Here is a 16,772-nt window from a genome sequence, read left to right on the forward strand (position 1 = left end):
ATGAAGTTGTCCTGTATGTACATGTACTCGTTTGCGCCAAGAGCCCGTCGACCAACAACCAACATGCGGCAGTAGTCTCATTAAAACATGCCGAGCCCATATTGCCCGTCTGCAGGAACAGACCAATGCCCGTAGCCTGTCAGAAATCCTTCGGCCAAAAAAGAAAGAAAAAATAAGATTAGTCGTCGGCCTTTTTTTTTCCTTCTAGAACAATATAAACAAAATATTAAATCGCTCGCTCGTAAAGATGCAATTTTAGCCGCGGGGCGCCAATCACAGTCTCACGCCCTGGCCTGCTTCCCGAGCAGCAGCGGCTCTGGACCGCCGCCCAGCGTCTTGCGATATAGCCACGACGTAAAAGTCACGCTCGGCGTGTCCACCCATCTGGTGACTGCGTCCGCCAGCGCCAGCGTCAGGGGCAGCAGGATCAGGTTGGGCACCAGGAACGAGACTTCTAGCCCCAGCGGGCCCGACTTGGGGAGGTACAGCTTGTCCACCCAGTGTGGGATGTGCCGCAGGTGCTCGTCCGTCTTCCAGCCGGTGGCGGCGTAGAGCCGGTCTCCCAGAATCGTCAGGACGGGGCCGTGGACCATGTACAGCGCAAAGGAGATGCGGCCCAGGTACTGGCAGAAGCGCGTCTCGAAGAACCGCTTCAGCCAGGGGATGCGCGGAATGGCCGCAACCAGAAAGGTGGCCGCGATCCAGAGGTAGAACCACTTGTAGTCGAAGACTGCTTGGGGCTTGAACCAGCCCAGGTAGTACCAGCCGCGGCTCTTGCGCAGGTTCTCGACGTCCGAGCTCTCGCCGGGGACGCCGCCCAGGAAGAGGCCGAAGACGAGAAGGTGGTAGTAGATGAAGTCTTTGTACGGCTCGAGGCGATACAGAAGCAGCGGAAGCTCGTCCTTCTTGGCCAAGAGGTCCAGATCGCAGAGCAGCATGCCTGTGCAGAACATGGCAAAGTGAGCGCCGTCTGCGACGAACATGAAGTACCATATCAACGCCACCTCGCACCACAGCCGGGCATTCTTGGAACAGCGGGACAAGGCCAGCTGCGATGCATAGATGACCATGGAGCCTCTGAATTCGACCGGGATGGACCACAGGTGGCCGTTGTAGCTGAGCCAGGGGACACCTCCCTCTTTGAAGACAAAGGTGAAATTCTTGAACTCGCAGTAGAAAGTCCAGATCTCATCCGCCCAGCTTCCTGCCTTTGTCTTGCCATTGACCCACAAGCCAAGCATGTGCCACGACGTTAGATATACAACGATGACGGCGATGATTGGCAAGTAGAGTCGCGGGGCTCGTCTGAAGAAGGCCGATGCAAGATTGTCGCCCAGCTTTGTAACTTCACCGGCCTGCATGAGGCTCAGCGGCTTCAAAGAGAGAACATAGCCGGAGATGATGAAGAAGGTTGATACGGCAAAGTGTCCGCCAGTGAAGAAGTTTCGAATAAAGGGGAACGCAGCCATGTGGTATTTGCTGTCGTAGCCGAAGCCATTGTCCAGAATGGAGTTTTGACTTGTCCAACCGTGAACCCATAGCTCGTGGTGATGCCAGTACACAATGAAGGCTGCAAAGCCGCGGAGGCCATCGAGATAGGCCGTCGGGCGCAGATTCTCGGCTATTGTAAAGGCCTCTGGTATCCGTTGGATGAGGGTGATGAAGCGGCTAAGAGCCCGTTTGTGCCTGGGCACATGGCTGGGTGCCTTCCAGATGGTATATCCCTTTGACTCTTTGATCAATTCCGGATCATAGTCGGTTTTGATCTCTTCCCAGCCTTTGCTGGTGTCGAGAATCGGGGTTTCCATCATACTGGCGTAGCAATGAATAGCGTGTCCCGCCAGTAAGAAAAGGGGAAAGGGGCAGAGAGAGTGAAAAGAGAGAGACTGCTCGTTGCAACTTCAGTCGTAAGAGCCTCGCACGGGAGACCAGGCCACCACGCGTTTCCCCAGATTCAATCGATAAAATTCGATTCGATGATCGATCTACTGCCCCGTAACCCCAGAGTCCGAGGGTCACGGACTGTCTTCGTACTCGTTAATCTGGTCTCAGGATGATGACACGAGGCGGGAGTCCCACCGCACAGATGCTTCCCCAGCTTTCACAAGCCGAAAAAACGAGAGCAGATGCAGATGATAAAGGCTCGTCCCGAGGTCAGAAGCATGCGGAGGCGACGATGGCACGCGGGGTCCCGAAGCTACAGGCGGACTAGTTGAGTCTGGTGCGGGATGTGCGTAGAGGCGCAGTTGCAAGCTGACGACATGACCCGAAAGATTATCGAGAGATTTTCCAAGGACCAGCACTTGTTGATGCCGAGCACGATCCAGAATCCCAGCCGGCGGTGGAGAGGGGGGGTTACCTTGACAGAAGCTGGGGGGGCAAGGACAAGGCGATGACGCATGGGTATGAGGCAAATCGAGCTCTATATTCGGTATTCCGGAATGCGCCCAGAGCCGGCGATGCGCAGTCTTGCCTTGCTGTTGCGAGGATGTTGCAAACTGTCACATGGAAATCCGTGGTTTATGCTGGCGTGGCCCGTGTAAGTTGGATGAGAAACAGCCGAAAGGTCTGCAGAGTATGTACCCATAGCCCATGGCCCATAGCCCACACCACCAACTCGGCTCTCCGCACACCAAGCGCCATAAGACGCCACAAGCAACGAGCATCAGCGCCAGTATTCCCGCACATTGGGATCTGCTGCTCCCAACCTCGGGGCTCCATCGAAAATTGGAATCCCTAGGATGTTTCTTGCGCGGCCCAGGACACGAGTGTGGAGAGGAAGCCCTTCAGCGGAAGAGCGTTCCATCTCACAGGGGCCCCCCTGCTCGGTGGCTTGCATTCTGCATGGGGGTGATGGGCTACCCCTCACACACACAAAACTGTCTAGTGCCATTGGATCATGGAATGATGCTGCCGTTTGGGTCCTGACAAGACGGGAGCTGTGCATCTCGTGCGGTGGGAGAGGCTTGATTGGGCGCCTCGGACACACGACCGGCCAACTAAGGTGCAGATTCAGCTGTAATTTTCGTCATTGGTCTGGTGCAACGAGGAAAAAAGGAGGCAGCATTCCGGCTCGGGAGGCGTGATTTGCGCCAGCCACTCAACAAAGTCTGGGACTTGATAATGGACAGCCGATAACACACATGTGCACGCAAGGATTTGACTACATGTACAAGTATGTAATTCTATTTTTTTTCAGAACACGGGCCACTGTAGCGTGCTTATTGCTTATTGCCTCATCATCCAGGGCTTACAAACAGCAGGTAAATGGCATCACGCAGCTTCAAGTAGCAGTACCTCGTAGAGTTGCAACGCCCAGAAGTCGGTGTCGGGCCATACCCGCGCGCCGTCTCAGCTAGTACTTGTAAGCAGAAGCTCTTTTGTAGTAGCGCCTCTGCGGGCCTCGCCGTTGTTCAGCCACTCGTACCGGTACCGGCCACAATGGAAACCTGTTTATCTTGTTCTTCTGCCAATACTAAATTAAGCTCATACGGGAGAACCGCCGTAGAAAGACGGCCAAAGTTTACTCTGCCCAAAGTAGAGGCTACATATCAGATTGCCATAGGAGGTCATCACACGGCGAATTACTCTTTGTGTCACTTGTATATAACGTTGAAAGGTTACATGAGACACTACGCAGAGGGTGATGAACCAAAAACAAAAAAGTCCGTGACATTACGCCGATGACCACAAATATGGACCGTCCTGCGGACATTGCAGGTACTCTTAGACTCACGTTGGCCTCCCCCGTGTTCCCCAAGCTGGCTCTTCTCCAACGTAGGCATTCCTTGCAATTCTCACTGTCCGTCTCTGCCGCTGCCGTAGGACGCTTTTGGAAGCTGTGCCCGGCTCTAATATCGCAGCAATTCGGCGTGCTTGTGGCCCCAAACGTAATCAACAGATCCCCTGGCCGGCTGTTGCAGGGATCCGCCACGCCAAAGTCAAGTTCTGCACCTGCATGGATCCTGGGATCCTCGCCATCCAGCTAAACCGCCTTAGTGCGCAGCCCACCCCTGCTGCTAGCCCGTGGCATCGGCCGATTGTACTCGTACTTCTACGACCTGGTCTTGGATGGCCAGGCGGGAGATGCCAAAGTGACGAATCTGCTGTAATTGCACCCATGGACGGCCCGGACGGTTCTTTTTGATGTGACCAGAGTATAATACGCGCATAGGCCAGGAGCGGCGGCTGTTTTTTCTCGTCTCTCTTCCCCCCCGGTTTTGCTGATATCGTCGAGTCTCGCTCGCGCGTATACTTGATAGCCAGGACAAGCAGGTTACAGCATCTACGAGGACGACTGTGGATAAAGTTTGCTACATTCATCCGGTACAAACAGTATTTCTTACCGGTCAGTGGTCTATTACGTGGCCGAGGCGCAACAGACACAGGCCACTCTCGAAAATCCTCAGTCGTTTGGCTTTGCTTTGCTATCAGATAGCAAGCCTCTCAACCCAGTTTTTTCCTCCTTTATTTTTATACTCGTGGCGGTTGTGCGTATTATGATACCCACTCTCTAAGGCAACCGTGCCATTCCCATCTTCTTATTTGCGCCATCATATTCTTTTTATCCTCTTACAGTACAAGGAGAGAAGCAGAAAGGACGAGTCCATCATCATGAACTCTCCCCTAGGATCACCGAGGCTCATGTCCTCAGCCAGCCCCTTCCGCAACAAGGTGCCCACACAGATGAGGCGGTGTCTGCCTCTCTACCTCGCCATCGTTGGCGTCTTCCTCCTCATTGTCAACTTCGATTGGGTCTTGGCCATACCCAGTCCCACCGCCGTCCTTCGCCGCCAACCAAAAGCCCCTGCTGTGCCCGGCAGCACATTTCCGCAAAAGATTTGGCAGACGTGGAAAGTTGATCCTCTCAACTTCGAAGAGCGCGATCTCTTGACGGCGCAGACATGGACTCAGAAGAACCCCAGCATGAGATACGAAGTCATCACCGATGCCAACGAGATGGCGTACATTGAGGATCGGTATGGCCCTCATGGCTACAACCGCCCAGACATTGTCAAGTTCTACAAGAGCATCAATCTCCCCATTATCAAGGCCGATCTTCTGCGATACATGGTCATGTATGCCGAAGGCGGCATTTACGCCGACATTGACGTCGAAACCATGAAGCCTTTTCACCGCTTCATCCCAGATCGCTACGACGAAAAGGACATTGATCTGATTATCGGCATTGAAATTGATCAGCCCGAATTCAAAGACCACCCCATCTTGGGGAAGAAGTCCATGTCTTTCTGCCAATGGACATTTATTGCACGCCCCGAGCAGCCCGTCATGATGCGATTAATTGAAAACATCATGAAGTGGTTCAAGGCCGTCGCCAGAGAGCAGGGCGTGGCCTTGGGCGAAGTGCAGCTCGACTTTGACCAAGTCATTAGCGGCACCGGCCCTTCTGCATTCACCGCCGCCATGCTCGAGGAGATGAACCACAAGACAAAGGGACCCAAAGTCACCTGGGACCAGTTCCATAACATGGACGAGTCCAAGCTCGTGGGCGGCATCCTCGTCCTCACCGTCGAGGCCTTTTGCGCCGGACAGGGCCACTCTGACTCTGGCAACCACAATGCTCGCAACGCCCTCGTCAAGCACCACTTCCACGCGTCCAACTGGCCCAGCCGCCACCCCCGATTCAAGCACCCTGCCTACGGCCAGGTCGAAGACTGCAACTGGGATTCCGAGTGCATTCGCAAGTGGGACGAGAACATTGCCAGCTGGGACCACTACTCGGAGAATGAGCAGAGCCAAATCATCCAGGACGTGGAGAACAAGCGGATAGCAGCAGAGAATGCACGACTGGAGCAAGAGCGGCAGCTACAGCTATTAGCACAGCTACCATGATGACTTTTGTCACAAGCCCTTTTGGAGGGCTATAATTCCTGTTGTGTATCAAAGCTGTACAACTTCTTCCTTCCGGCCGCAAGCGATTTCTTTTTTTCAGACTTCTCTGCGCGCCCAACTATTATACATTGGGTTTTTGTTTTCTTTTGGGTTTTTATCATGGTCATGATTCGGCGTGGGCAGAATTTATTCGCTGGGTACGGAGTTGGCGAGGCTTCGCAATACAACATAAAAAGACGGGATGAACGACTCTATAATAGCATATTCACAGCAATCTGGGATCAGAGCTGGGGAGCACGTATATATATATATAAGACAGATTTGTACATATAGATTGATCTAATGAATTAAGATTTTTTGCATACTTAACTGCGACTGCTTTGCTCTGTAGCCGGATCTATCTATCCTTGTTCAAAGATTCATATTCGACTGATGTTGGCGGACTTTACACCCAGTGAAGAGATGGAATACCAAGTGTCCCACGTTGGTGCTTGGACAAATTAGGAAAAAATCACGGTAATAATGGGATTTAAACTGCACAAGGAGAAAACAAGTTCGTGCCATACAGATCAGCTATTCTCCCTTGAGCGCCAAAAGACATCTGATCATGCCAGGCGGCTACAGGCACCGGCTAAAACACTGACCTAACCATGACAGCGGACTTTGACGGGAGCCAAGCATTTCGCAGACCGTGGCTTACATAATGCAGAGGCAGCCATTGGCCATCTGACCCTCTCAAGCCTCTAGCCTGACGTGTACCTCGCCCGTACTCGTATCTGTTCGCCGCAGCCACTCCATTCTCAACCGTCATTCAACTCTTTTGCCGCTTCATACCATCGCCTGCGCATCTCATCCCGCATCAACGGCCCTTATCGCCACCGCCTGTGACATCTCGACTGGCCTTTGTCTGGCGCCCGAGCAGATTCTATTGCATCCGACACTATCGGCGACCATTCCCCCGCCCGACGACGCCCGCCTCTTTGCATATCGGCATAGCGCAGCAAGCATCAACAAACCCTCATAATGGCCGCTCGAGCACCGCCCGCTGGCCGACCCGGCCTCAACACTCGCTTTGCGCAGTTCAAGCTCGTCCTTTTGGGTGCGTTTAACAAACAATCATCCGACAAGATAATACGCAGTGTGCTAACGTAGCTTTTGCGACAGGCGAGTCTGCTGTTGGAAAGGTAACTTTTGCCACAACTTGACTTGCGGCGCCGAGCACATGGAAAGCTAACGTACCGGTACAGAGTTCAATAGTCCTTCGTTTTGTCAAGGTATGCTGCGCACCCGATGCCATCGAGCCTTTTGGACCGTGTCGCTAATGAGGCTGCCAGGATCAATTTGACTCCTTCAGAGAATCCACCATTGGAGCCGCTTTCCTCACTCAGACCATCTCCCTCGATGAGAACACGACGGTCAAGTTCGAGATTTGGGATACGGCCGGCCAAGAGCGATACAAGTCGCTGGCTCCCATGTATTACCGAAATGCCAACTGTGCCGTTGTTGTATACGATATCACGCAATCCGTACGTTGAAAGAATACCCCAGAGATTGATCAAGTTTGATTTTGCCTTTGTACTAATTCCAGGATTCCAGGCATCACTAGATAAAGCAAAGGCGTGGGTAAAAGAACTACAGCGCCAAGCAAATGAGAACATCATCATTGCGCTTGCTGGAAACAAGCTCGATTTGGTCAACGAACAGCCCGATAAGCGAGCCATCCCAACTGCAGATGCCGAGGCCTACGCCCGAGAGGCCGGCCTTCTCTTCTTTGAGACGTCTGCCAAGACTGCCGAGAACGTGCGAGAACTCTTCACTGCCATTGCAAAGAAGCTTCCCTTGGACCAAGCCGGACCCAGACATGCGCGACCTGGCCAACGACCCGGCGTCAGTCTTGCTCCAGAGAATTCCAACACGAATGTCAACGGACCATGCAGCTGCTAAACGATACATGACACGATGCTACGGCTGGACGTTTAATGATGCCCATGTACCCTACGTCCAGCAATGAATACGTGGGAGTGATTGATCATTCAGGTTCAGGTTCAGGCCGGGATAGACTGACAGCAGTGATTCAAAGCCTTGGCTTGCATTGTGCAAGCCCGGGTGCGTCGTAAATTTCTCGGAGTCTTGGGTTTGGAGGGTATTGGCTGACGATTTATTCTTTATGGACCTTTTATTTATTTTCCTCCCCCCCTTTTTTTAATATGCACCCTTGATTTTTTTGAGTCCCCTCCTGATGCACTGGGATGTGCAAAGAGAGAGAGTTAAAGAGTAGCTTTTGTCGCAGATGGGCATGTTTCTGAGCTACAAGATGCCTGGTGGAGGATTATGAGATACGGGAACGATGTGTATTCTGTCCTTCGGAGAATATGACTGAGCGTCTAATAGATTGCTGCTTTGATAAGACTTGGGCTTGTGATTTTTGCTCTCCTGAAGTGTGCTTGATCTGCGGATGCAGGTATGCTCCCGCAGAAGCCGGGGCGTATGAACTGGTGGATCGATGCATCGAATGTCGAGAAACAGGAACCGTATGCATGCACGGTCTATATTGTGCGCTTAAGGGTAAAAGACTTGGCGTGACAGCACAAGAGAAAAAGAAGAAGTTAGAAAATAAATTGAAAGAAAATAAAGAAACACACGTATAATTTTATGGCTGAGTATCAATATTCCTGTTTTTTTTGGCAGCCATGAAAGCATTACTGGCATGGCATTGGCCATCCGTTGCGTCACGGATCCGGTTCCTGCCGGCCGTCTGGAGCTCCCATTAGCCGAACTTTTGCCCTGAGCGTTTATTGTTCCATGGGTCAACTTTTGGCCTTGGCATCCCGATCCAACCTCCATCCACTCGTCTTTTGCTGGCCATTGCAATTCCAATGTTGCGGTCATCGCTTCGGTCAGCGAGATTGCTAGGCGGCAAGCCCGTTGCGGCTGCCGCCGGGCGCCAATGGTCTGTTGCCGCGGCGCAACGAGCGCCCATGCTGGCCAAGGTAATTGCAGCTTTTGGGGAATCCCGAGGGGAAATTTTGCGACTGACGAGCCGGTGCAATATCTAGAGATTCTACGCCGACCAGAAGACGCCCCCCCGTTCTGCCCACGTCCGAGACGCTGAGCTCTGAACGCACGCCTCCTCCTCCTGCGCAGGGCCCCGTCGACACGACCATTACTTCGGCAGAAATCCCCCCCCACGCCGCCGCCGCCGCCTCCTACGTCCACCGAGAGCCAGAGCGTGGCGCCCAAGTCCAGCCCGCCGCCAAAGAAGAAGAAGGGATTTTTCAGGAGACTGAGGAACTTTATCCTGACCCTGATTGTGCTTGGTGGTGCTTCCTTTGGCGCCGGGGTGTGGTACTCGCGCATCAACGACTCCTTCCACGATTTTTTCACCGAGTACATTCCCTTTGGCGAGCAGGCCGTCCTCTACCTGGAGGAGCTGGAGTTCAAGAAGAGGTTCCCCCAGGCTCCCCTTGGCGGTGCCAGACATCCCGATGCTGTCGAGAAGGTCAGGATCCCTGCCCAGAGCGGCGCTTCCTGGAGGGTAGCGGATAAGACAGAGCCTTCTGAGCGCCGCACAAGCGCCTCTCCTGCTAGCAAGAAGGCTGCGAAGCCATCTGCCGAGGAGGCTCCCAAGCCTGCTGAGCCAGAGAAGAAGACTGCTGTCGCTGCCAAGCCCATCGACAAGGTTTCTCCGGAAGAGCCAAAGACCTTCAAGGCCGCTGCGACCGAGCCCAAAGATAAGCCTGCGTCTAAGCCCCTGAGGTCTATCGATCTGATGACGCTGCCCGATGCCAAGGAGCCCATCGTTCGAGACCTTGTCCACATGCTGAACGATCTCATCTTGGTTATCAACGCCGACGGCGCACACAACAAGTACTCTTCGACCATCAACAAGGCCAAGGATGAGGTTTTGAGGATTGGTGGACGTTTGAGGGGTCTCAAGGACGAAGCTGAGAAGAAGGCGGCTGAGGATGTCCGATCTACCGTTGCCGAGTTTGATACCGCCGCCAACGAGCTTGTTCGACGTGTTGAGGGCTCCATTGCCCAGCAAGAGGTTGCTTGGCGCCAAGAGTTTGAGGAGCAGATGAAGACTGTTCGCGACAGCTATGACGAGAGAGTCAAGCTTCTGCTTGAGCGTGAGCAGAAGCTCAGTGAGGACAAACTCCAAAACCAGCTCCTGGAACAGGCGATTGCCTTGAAGAAGGACTTCCTCAAAGAGGTTGAGAGCCGCGTCGAGCAGGAGCGCGAGAGCCGCATTGGCAAGCTCAACGATCTCTCGGCAGCTGTATCCCAGCTGGAGAAGCTCACTCTTGGCTGGAACGAGGTTGTCGACACCAATCTCAAGACCCAGCAGCTTCACGTCGCCGTCGAGGCCGTTCGCGCCAGTCTCGAGGATGGCCAGCACCCTCGTCCTTTTATCCGCGAGCTCGTCGCCCTCAAGGAGATTGCCACAGACGACGCCGTCGTCGATGCTGCCGTTGCCTCAATCACGCCTTCAGCTTACCAGCGGGGTATCGCTACCTCATCCCAGCTGATTGACAGATTCCGCCGCGTTGCCAGCGAGGTCCGCAAGGCCTCTCTACTCCCTGACGATGCGGGCGTTGCCAGCCACGCATCCAGCTGGGTTCTTAGCCACGTCATGTTCAAGAAGCAGGGTCTTGCGGAGGGAGACGACGTCGAGAGCATCTTGACTCGCACGCAGACCTATCTAGAGGAGGGAGACCTGGATGCTGCGACCAGAGAGATGACTGGCCTGCAGGGTTGGGCCAAGACTTTGAGTAAGGATTGGCTGTCTGAGGCTCGAAAGGTTCTCGAGGTTCAGCAAGCGCTTGATGTGAGTTTTTTTTTTTTTTTCCGTTGCCCCCCTTTTTCAACGGAATGACATTTTTGCTAATTATAATACGATAGGTCATTGCTGCAGAGGCTAGACTACAGAGCCTGCGCGTAGAGTAAAAATTAAATTAGTATTGAGATTATTTCTTTGGTCCTGTATATTGATTGAATCAGAGGAGGAAAAAAAGTAGAGAGGGCTTCTGGCCCGTGTATAGTTAGGAATAGATACTGGTGGTTCAAGTTTCAAGAAAAAGGTGATATTATGTTGCATCAAAGTATTTAATATTGGTTTTGAATCTTCTTTGTGACCTAGTGAATGACTTCAAAGACTGCATCCACTCTATCTTGACATGAACATGGAAATTATGCATCGCAGAATTTGATATCGGTTGCATCAAGTGGTGGTTGGTGGTGGTGCTCATAAAACCCGTGCCCCGCCATTTAGTATCTGCACTCAGAATTCCATAGAATTTAACCTTCATCATTACATCAGCACTGTGGCCAGTCTTCAAGAAACCCAGTGAGAAGTCAATGAGATGATGTAACATTCTCTCTTCATTCCTCTTAATCTTTGCTTTATGCGTATCCAGAATATGAGCTTTGGGCTTGCTCAGAAAGTGCGCTTCCCATTCGCTTCACTCATCCCAACACGTATAAATCATACCATCAGATCATCAATCCAGTCAGGGAGCCGCAAGTACAGCCGCATCATGGCTCGAGACTACAACGCAGCCCTCGAGAAGTTGGCTCTCCTCCAGTCCAACCGCATCGTCACCAGCCTCTTTGAATCATCAGAGAAAAAGTCTCCCCAGGACCTCAATGCGCTCGCCATCCCAGAAATGCTGGAATGGCTTCGGCGCGCAGGATACACGCCCCAAGACCTCAGTCGCATGCGGCACATTCACGTGGCGGGCACAAAGGGCAAGGGCTCCGTCTGCGCGTACGCGACAGCCATGCTGACGAAGTATCGGCCCGTGGGGACGTATACGAGCCCGCATCTTGTGAATGTGCGGGAGCGCATCGCTATCAATGGCGAGCCTGTCGGAAAAGAAGTATTTGCCAGTGCCTTTTTTGAAGTCTGGGATCGATTGACGGAGGCTGCTGTGAAGGAGGGCATGGCGCCTGCTGAGGCTGAAGGCACGGCGTCGAAGCCGTTTTACTTTCGTTTCTTGACGATTCTTGCGTGGCATATCTTCCTCAAGGAAGGGATCAAAGATGTGGTTATTGAGTGCGGCATTGGCGGCGAATATGACTCGACGAATGTACTACCCGCGGAGGCTGTTTCGGCTGCGGTTATTTCGCAATTGGGGATTGACCATGTGGCAATGCTGGGGGACACGGTGGAGAAGATTTCATGGCACAAGGCAGGGATATTGAAGCCTGGGGTCAAGGGATTTACATTGAAGTTGGATGAACAGCCGGGAGTCATGAAGGTGCTAAGAGAGAGAGCCGCAGAAAAGAAGGCCGAGCTGGTGGAGATTGAAAATGAAGACATTGAGCAATGGGGTGGTGTCAGTGGTCTGTTGAAGGGAGATTTTCAGAAGAAGAACCAAGCGCTGGCTGTCGCGGCTGTGAGGGAGCATCTTGACATGAGAGGAGATGGGCCGCTGGAGAATATCCCCGAGAAGATGATTCAAGGACTGCAGGAGGCGAAACCCAGGGGCAGATGTGAGGTTGTCAATGACGGGACGGCAGAGTGGCTCTTGGACGGAGCACATACAAAAGACAGCTTGGAAGAAGTGGCAAAGTGGTCTATCCAGCACCATTCAAGCACGGATGAGCCCTTGATACTGGTATTCAACCAACAGGAAAGGAACATATCACAACTATTGGCCGACTTTGTCGAAGCTGCAAAGAGGGAAGCGGGGAGACAAGACATATTCCGACATGCCATCTTCACACGCAACGAGATCCCAAGGCCCCCCGGATGGAGAACTAAGAGACATTGATGTGCAGAAGCAGGCGGTGGAGACGATGCGCAGCTTGGTTTCCGGGTGTCAAGTGCAGATATTTGACAACGCTGCGGATACAGTGGCAGAGGCAAGAAGACTTGCGCAAGGGCAGGATGATGGCGGGTCAAGAAAGACGAGGATTTTGGTCACGGGAAGTTTGCATCTTGTCGGAAGTGTACTGCAAGTTCTTGAATCGTAAAAATAGAGAAAGAAAGAAGAGGGGCAAAATACACCAAAATAGTTGCGTCACGCGAGTCTCTCTATATATAATATTTTCTTTGTCTATAGCCCAAAATTCCAATTATCATTATCGTTTGACCCTTTTTTTCACAAAGCTTCCACATCATCACATCATCCAAATCGTATTACAAAGCATCCGTTTCCTCAAGAATGCCCAACGCACCGCCCACAAGGTGCAAACTCCCCGTCACATACGCCTGCACTGCCTGCCCCTCAGGCGCACTCGCCGCCACGCCGCGGGCATAGTTCAAGGCGTCCTCGATGGTTGGTAGGACAACCACCTTGGCCTTGGGGTCGATGGCAGACCACTTGTCGGCAAAGCTGCGCTGGACGGTGAGCTTGTCGACCTCGGCAGGGTCAATGGTGTTGTTGACAAAGTCGCGCTTGTAGCCCGTTTGGGCGTATGTGACGTTTGTGCAGAAGACGACGTGGTCGAAGGATGGTTTGTCGTCGTCATGGCGTTTGAGGGCGTTGCAAATGGGTTGAAGGAAATCGATTGCTTCGACGCGGCCTTGCTGGTTGAATATCATGACTCTGGGGCCAGTCCTGGTCATATTGTAAGTTAATCTTTACTTTCCCTTATCATTCTGGGCTTCCTCATGTCTTACCGGCCAGTAATCTCGCTGGCGAACCACTTGGACGACATTTTCAAGCTGTCTGCAGTGTGGGCGCCATCCAGATGCCAAGTCACCTTGTTCTCCTGCTTCACTTCGCACCGACCCCTGAAGACGCATTGTTCCAAGCCGTCGATGAATTCCCGGGGCAGCTCCGCCTCCGAGGTCCCTTTTATGAGTCCTAGTCTTTTGAGGGCCGTCTCCGCGAGGGCGATTGCCAGCGTCGCATTCTTCTTCTGAAACGTGGCGTTTGGTCGGATTCTCACGCCTTCCAAGCGACGGTCAATCTTCAGCACCTGCAAATCAACGCTCTTTTCCTTGGCTCGATTCACGAGAACCTCTTCTGCCCCGGGCAGCTGCTCAATCGTAAATGCCGGGCTGCCCGTCTTCATGATGCCGGCTTTGTGCCAGGCAATCTTCTCGACGGTGTCTCCCAGCACAGCGACATGGTCGATGCCAAGCGTGCTGATGCCCGACGCAACCGGGCTCGACACCAGATTTGTCGAATCGTACTCTCCCCCCTATGCCCGTCTCGTACACGGCCGCTTCGACGCCCTCTTGCAAAAACGCGTGCCAGCTCACGAGGGTGAGATAGCGGGCATACACCGGCTTTGATCCAAACGGCACTTCCGGGTCAGGGGCCTCTCTCGACTCCTCAAGGCGATCCCACACCTCGAAGAAGTATTTCGCGAAAAGCTCTTCTGAGATGGGCTTGGAGTCTATGCGGATCCGCTCGCGCACGGCCATGAGATGCGGCGATGTGAAGAGACCCGTCTTGCGAGGACTGCCATGCCGCTGCTGGTACTGAGAGAAGATGGAGTCGACAAAGGCACAGGTGCTTCCTTTTCCCTTTGTGCCCGCTACGTGGATGATGTTTAGACGATCAAGGTCCGCAGGCTAAAGCAGAAAATAACGAGAGTAAGCTGGTTGCACCTACTTCGGATTTGAGAAACGAGGAGGGGGGAAGTTCAGTCGTTACACACAGTATATCCGATCCGGGTGAGATACGCCCTCATCTTTGCGATGCCAAGGACAGAATCAGGCAGAATGCCAGCCTTGTGGCGAGCTTGAATCACCGCAAACGGCGTCTGAAGCTCATTGAGCTTGTCAATCGCATCCTATCAGACATGGATAAGAATTCATTTATTTCACGGTATAGGTAGTATTGTGAGTGAAAAGGCTCATGAGAAAGAAAGACATGCATACATTGTAAGACCTGCTTGTAGACGCCATGCTTCGCACAGTCCGTATGCGCCCGGCTATAAATCTGAACAAAAAGGTCGTGGGTCGCGTTGATGCATAATGCATCGGTTGTTGCGAATCAACCAGGGGGTTTTCCTTTTATTATTATTTTTTTTCCCTTATCTGCTGCGCGTGCTGCAGGATTGACCTCATATAAAAGTTCCCCAAAACACCCCCACTGGGCGAGTGAGAAAGCCTCGCCGGAATCGGCTCTAGTTTGTGAAAAAGAAAAAGTCAAAAATTGGTTGGTTGGTTAGTCTTGGTTGGTTAGTCTTGGTTGGTTGAGCTGCAGAAGCGTCGGGCAGATTGTCTCGTCTCGTGTATTTCGCCGGTGAATTGTGGGTGAGTTCAGAATCTTGGAACTGTCTCTTCGTTTTTGTTTCTTCAACGTTGGATTGCCAGGTATTTGGAAGTTGCTCTTTGGGAAAGAGACGGTGCCATTGATCTTATCATAGCGTCTTTTTAGCCGGATACTATCGGCATCGTCATAGCTGAATGACTCTCGAATCAGTGTCGACGGCGTAATAGATCAGCCGCAGTTACGTTGCAACGTGAGATGATATCTAGAAAAAAACAATTAATAATTCGCAACTCCATTACGCTTGATCTGAACATTAACTCTGCATTTGAAAATTATTTTAATTTCAATTCCGCGTTTCGCGAACGGCTGTCATGATATATGGCACAACACTTCAACACTCAGCTAAGAAGATGACAAAATACATCGCTGTCACTTTCAGCGTCTTAGGAATATCACGCAATATTGTCTGTCAATTCCCTCCCCACCTTGCCAACAACGTACTTCTTCATACCCTCCCCCAGCCCATTGAAAAACGACGCATCAAATCTTTTCCCACTGTCCGCCCAAGCCAAGCGCGACCTCCAGGTTAGCCAGTTCTCAGCCATGGACCCCTCTGGCGCTCGAAGGATTCCCGTTGCGAGATCAACAATGTGCCAGTCACCTGGCTTTAGATGTTTACGTTCATCGTGCGAATAAAAGACGGTTGCGCCGCAGGTGCTGCAGAAGCTTCGCAACACGCCTGGCGATGAAGCATACGTCTTGGCAGTCCCAATCTTCAGATCGCTCTTGATTTCAGGCTCGCAGAATGACAAAGGCAGAAACGCCCAGCCAATGAGATGCGTACCGTTTGCGATACGGCAGTCGTCGCAGCAATCATAGCTGGCCATCCATTTGTTCTGGTCAATGGGAGAAATGCATGTGCTCAGCATTTCATTCTCAAGCAGCTCTGGCGAGGGACGCTTGATTGTGAACGATACGCCCCCGCAATGGCACTCAGCCCGCAGCCGCTCTTGTCCGTCTTCGCCGACTTCTGGCTGCGGCTCAACAGTCTTGGCTCGAGGGCTGTCTTTGGGAGGGTTATAGTCCAGCAGCTCGCGACCATCCAGGTGTGTCAGCGCCTGAGCGAGGCCCTTATCCAAGGCCGAGTCACTAAAGTAATGGCCTTCCAACACAAAGGTGTCTGGGCTATGGTCTGTGAATATCGAAGTCGCAGGCGTCCACTGCTCTCTGTCCAGTCCAACTCCCGCAATGTGGCATCCGCATGTGGAGCAGAAATCATACGTGCAGCCAAACCCGTCGATGGAGTATGTTGTCAAGTTCTTCTCGCTTGAAGGCGCTATGAAATTGGGCTTGATCCCTGGCTCTAGCCTTGCGTGAAAGTTGCACGGCCCTCCAGTCGAGAGGCGGCAGACGCTGCAATGGCAGAGGTATTCTTGGAGAGGGAGAGATGCTACTGGAACATCCACCGTAAAGTGGACAGAGCCACAGAGACACTTGGCCTCGAGAGACTTGGTTTCGACCTTGGAGTCTGCCATCATGTGCCTGAAGAGCGTGGAACGCTTTACTCGGCCTGTAGATGTCTCGAGTTGGTGTTGACAGTTCACGGTTTATGTAGACAACCTAAAGCCCCCAGCAGCTTTGGGTGGGGGTTGAGATTCACATTTCTTCACGCTGTCACTTTCCCCATCCCCGTATTCTTCTATCGTCCTAGTTGCTAGTTGCTAGTTGGCGTCGTGCAAGTGC

At 52.6% G+C, this 16,772-nt stretch overlaps 9 protein-coding genes across 9 annotated transcripts; 5 read left to right on the top strand and 4 right to left on the bottom strand.

Annotated features, from left to right (window-relative positions):
- Positions 1 to 281: 281 nt before the first annotated feature.
- On the bottom strand, positions 282 to 1,811 carry TrAtP1_006410 (uncharacterized protein; the record flags this gene model as incomplete). The annotated part of the gene is made up of 1 exon (XM_066113114.1): positions 282 to 1,811. The coding sequence occupies one exon, from the start codon at positions 1,809 to 1,811 to the stop codon at positions 282 to 284; it is 1,530 nt and encodes a 509-aa protein (XP_065969200.1).
- Positions 1,812 to 4,063: 2,252 nt separating this feature from the next.
- Positions 4,064 to 6,217, top strand: TrAtP1_006411 (uncharacterized protein). The gene has a single exon (XM_066113115.1). The coding sequence runs from the start codon at positions 4,615 to 4,617 to the stop codon at positions 5,851 to 5,853; it is 1,239 nt and encodes a 412-aa protein (XP_065969201.1). The 5' UTR covers positions 4,064 to 4,614; the 3' UTR covers positions 5,854 to 6,217.
- Positions 6,218 to 6,876: 659 nt separating this feature from the next.
- On the top strand, positions 6,877 to 7,797 carry TrAtP1_006412 (uncharacterized protein; the record flags this gene model as incomplete). Its single annotated transcript, XM_014083013.2, has 5 exons — positions 6,877 to 6,952; positions 7,018 to 7,037; positions 7,101 to 7,127; positions 7,188 to 7,379; positions 7,450 to 7,797. The coding sequence occupies 5 exons, from the start codon at positions 6,877 to 6,879 to the stop codon at positions 7,795 to 7,797; spliced, it is 663 nt and encodes a 220-aa protein (XP_013938488.1).
- Positions 7,798 to 8,729: 932 nt separating this feature from the next.
- TrAtP1_006413 (uncharacterized protein) lies at positions 8,730 to 8,972 on the top strand (the record flags this gene model as incomplete). Its single annotated transcript, XM_014083014.2, has 2 exons — positions 8,730 to 8,843; positions 8,910 to 8,972. The coding sequence occupies 2 exons, from the start codon at positions 8,730 to 8,732 to the stop codon at positions 8,970 to 8,972; spliced, it is 177 nt and encodes a 58-aa protein (XP_013938489.2).
- A 298-nt stretch (positions 8,973 to 9,270) lies between these two features.
- Positions 9,271 to 9,525, bottom strand: TrAtP1_006414 (uncharacterized protein; the record flags this gene model as incomplete). Its single annotated transcript, XM_066113116.1, has 1 exon — positions 9,271 to 9,525. One exon carries the CDS (start codon positions 9,523 to 9,525, stop codon positions 9,271 to 9,273), a length of 255 nt encoding a protein of 84 aa, XP_065969202.1.
- Positions 9,526 to 9,622: 97 nt separating this feature from the next.
- Positions 9,623 to 10,800, top strand: TrAtP1_006415 (uncharacterized protein; the record flags this gene model as incomplete). The annotated part of the gene is made up of 2 exons (XM_066113117.1): positions 9,623 to 10,681; positions 10,756 to 10,800. 2 exons carry the CDS (start codon positions 9,623 to 9,625, stop codon positions 10,798 to 10,800), a joined length of 1,104 nt encoding a protein of 367 aa, XP_065969203.1.
- Positions 10,801 to 11,144: 344 nt separating this feature from the next.
- Positions 11,145 to 12,918, top strand: TrAtP1_006416 (uncharacterized protein). Its single transcript, XM_014083015.2, has one exon. It carries the CDS (start codon positions 11,259 to 11,261, stop codon positions 12,627 to 12,629), a length of 1,371 nt encoding a protein of 456 aa, XP_013938490.2. The 5' UTR covers positions 11,145 to 11,258; the 3' UTR covers positions 12,630 to 12,918.
- Positions 12,919 to 12,997: 79 nt separating this feature from the next.
- Positions 12,998 to 14,719, bottom strand: TrAtP1_006417 (uncharacterized protein; the record flags this gene model as incomplete). Its single annotated transcript, XM_066113118.1, has 5 exons — positions 12,998 to 13,418; positions 13,481 to 14,007; positions 14,069 to 14,383; positions 14,470 to 14,604; positions 14,693 to 14,719. The coding sequence occupies 5 exons, from the start codon at positions 14,717 to 14,719 to the stop codon at positions 12,998 to 13,000; spliced, it is 1,425 nt and encodes a 474-aa protein (XP_065969204.1).
- A 762-nt stretch (positions 14,720 to 15,481) lies between these two features.
- Positions 15,482 to 16,567, bottom strand: TrAtP1_006418 (uncharacterized protein; the record flags this gene model as incomplete). Its single annotated transcript, XM_014083017.2, has 1 exon — positions 15,482 to 16,567. The coding sequence occupies one exon, from the start codon at positions 16,565 to 16,567 to the stop codon at positions 15,482 to 15,484; it is 1,086 nt and encodes a 361-aa protein (XP_013938492.2).
- Positions 16,568 to 16,772: the final 205 nt, after the last annotated feature.

The sequence above is a fragment of the Trichoderma atroviride genome, chromosome 3 (assembly GCF_020647795.1).
Source record: "Trichoderma atroviride chromosome 3, complete sequence".
In the NCBI taxonomy this organism is placed as follows: domain Eukaryota; kingdom Fungi; phylum Ascomycota; class Sordariomycetes; order Hypocreales; family Hypocreaceae; genus Trichoderma; species Trichoderma atroviride.

What these genes read in the sequence shown, in the direction of transcription:
- TrAtP1_006411 (XM_066113115.1), top strand. Translation starts at nt 4,615, where the DNA reads ATGAACTCTCCCCTAGGATCACCGAGGCTCATGTCCTCAGCCAGCCCC.
- TrAtP1_006416 (XM_014083015.2), top strand. Translation starts at nt 11,259, where the DNA reads ATGCGTATCCAGAATATGAGCTTTGGGCTTGCTCAGAAAGTGCGCTTC.